General features: G+C 54.8%; 1 protein-coding gene across 1 annotated transcript in view; it reads right to left on the bottom strand.

Moving 5' to 3' along the window:
* Positions 1–666: 666 nt before the first annotated feature.
* The window catches only part of PEBP1 (phosphatidylethanolamine binding protein 1), a gene marked incomplete at its 5' end in the record, with an annotated part of 1,424 nt that continues 1,284 nt past the window's right edge, over positions 667–806 (bottom strand). Inside the window, one exon of the mRNA XM_010072390.1 lies at positions 667–805. Coding sequence (XP_010070692.1) covers positions 667–805 — 139 coding nt within the window. The remainder of the gene's footprint in view (position 806) is intronic.

The raw sequence follows: 806 nt of genomic DNA, 5'->3' as shown, positions 1-806 counted from the left end.
ATTGCACTGTGAGCCAACAGCACGTTAACATCAGGTCACAACAGAACTTGAACAAAACAAAGTGGTCTCTCAGCTTTGAGTGGCAACAGAGAACAGAAGGTAGTGCGATAAACCAGCTTCCCTGCCTCCTCCTACCCGCTACGCATTCACTGCTTTAGTGGTTCACTCAGTGAAGAGGCACTGGCCAAATACTTGAGGGTAAAAATAAAAAGGGGGGAGTTTCCCTTAGACTGCCATCTCCCCTTCTCCTGGAAAACTGAGACTAGGCAGCCACCACCAACCCAGAAGTGGTTCTGTACCCCACCCCTGCCACATAACACCATCGCAGGACAGCAGAGACGCTCTCAAGTGACACTAATTGCCAAAGGCTTTGCTTTCCCTTAAGCAGGTCAGTGCAGCGGGGGCGGCCCATACAGGGACACCTTATCAGAAGCTCGTCTAGCTAGCGATCACCTGTGCCTACGAGCGCAGCTGGAGCACAGCACGCTCTGGACCTCACCGACACAGAAGCAGGTTTGGGCCAGGGACAGCGGCAGGGTTACGGTTCCAGCGGTCAGTGCGGGAGCAGCTGGGTTCAACTCACTAATCAAACAAAACTACAGTGACGTGCTGGGACCAGCCTGGTCTGCAGGGGTGCTGCACAGTGCTTCTCCAGGTCCCCTCACCCTACTTCCCTGACAGCTGCTCATAGAGCTTCGGCACGTAGTCATCCCACTCTGCCTGGTAGCAAGTGCCAGCCACCGGCACCCCCAGCTCATACTTGCTGCGGAAAGAAGCCACCTTGAACTTCCCTCGTTTGTCACCAG

This window comes from Pterocles gutturalis, unplaced genomic scaffold (genome assembly GCF_000699245.1).
Source record: "Pterocles gutturalis isolate BGI_N339 unplaced genomic scaffold, ASM69924v1 scaffold7122, whole genome shotgun sequence".
Taxonomy (NCBI): domain Eukaryota; kingdom Metazoa; phylum Chordata; class Aves; order Pterocliformes; family Pteroclidae; genus Pterocles; species Pterocles gutturalis.
Note: the sequence above shows the minus strand (reverse complement) of the source record. Positions and strands in the feature narration are given on the sequence as shown.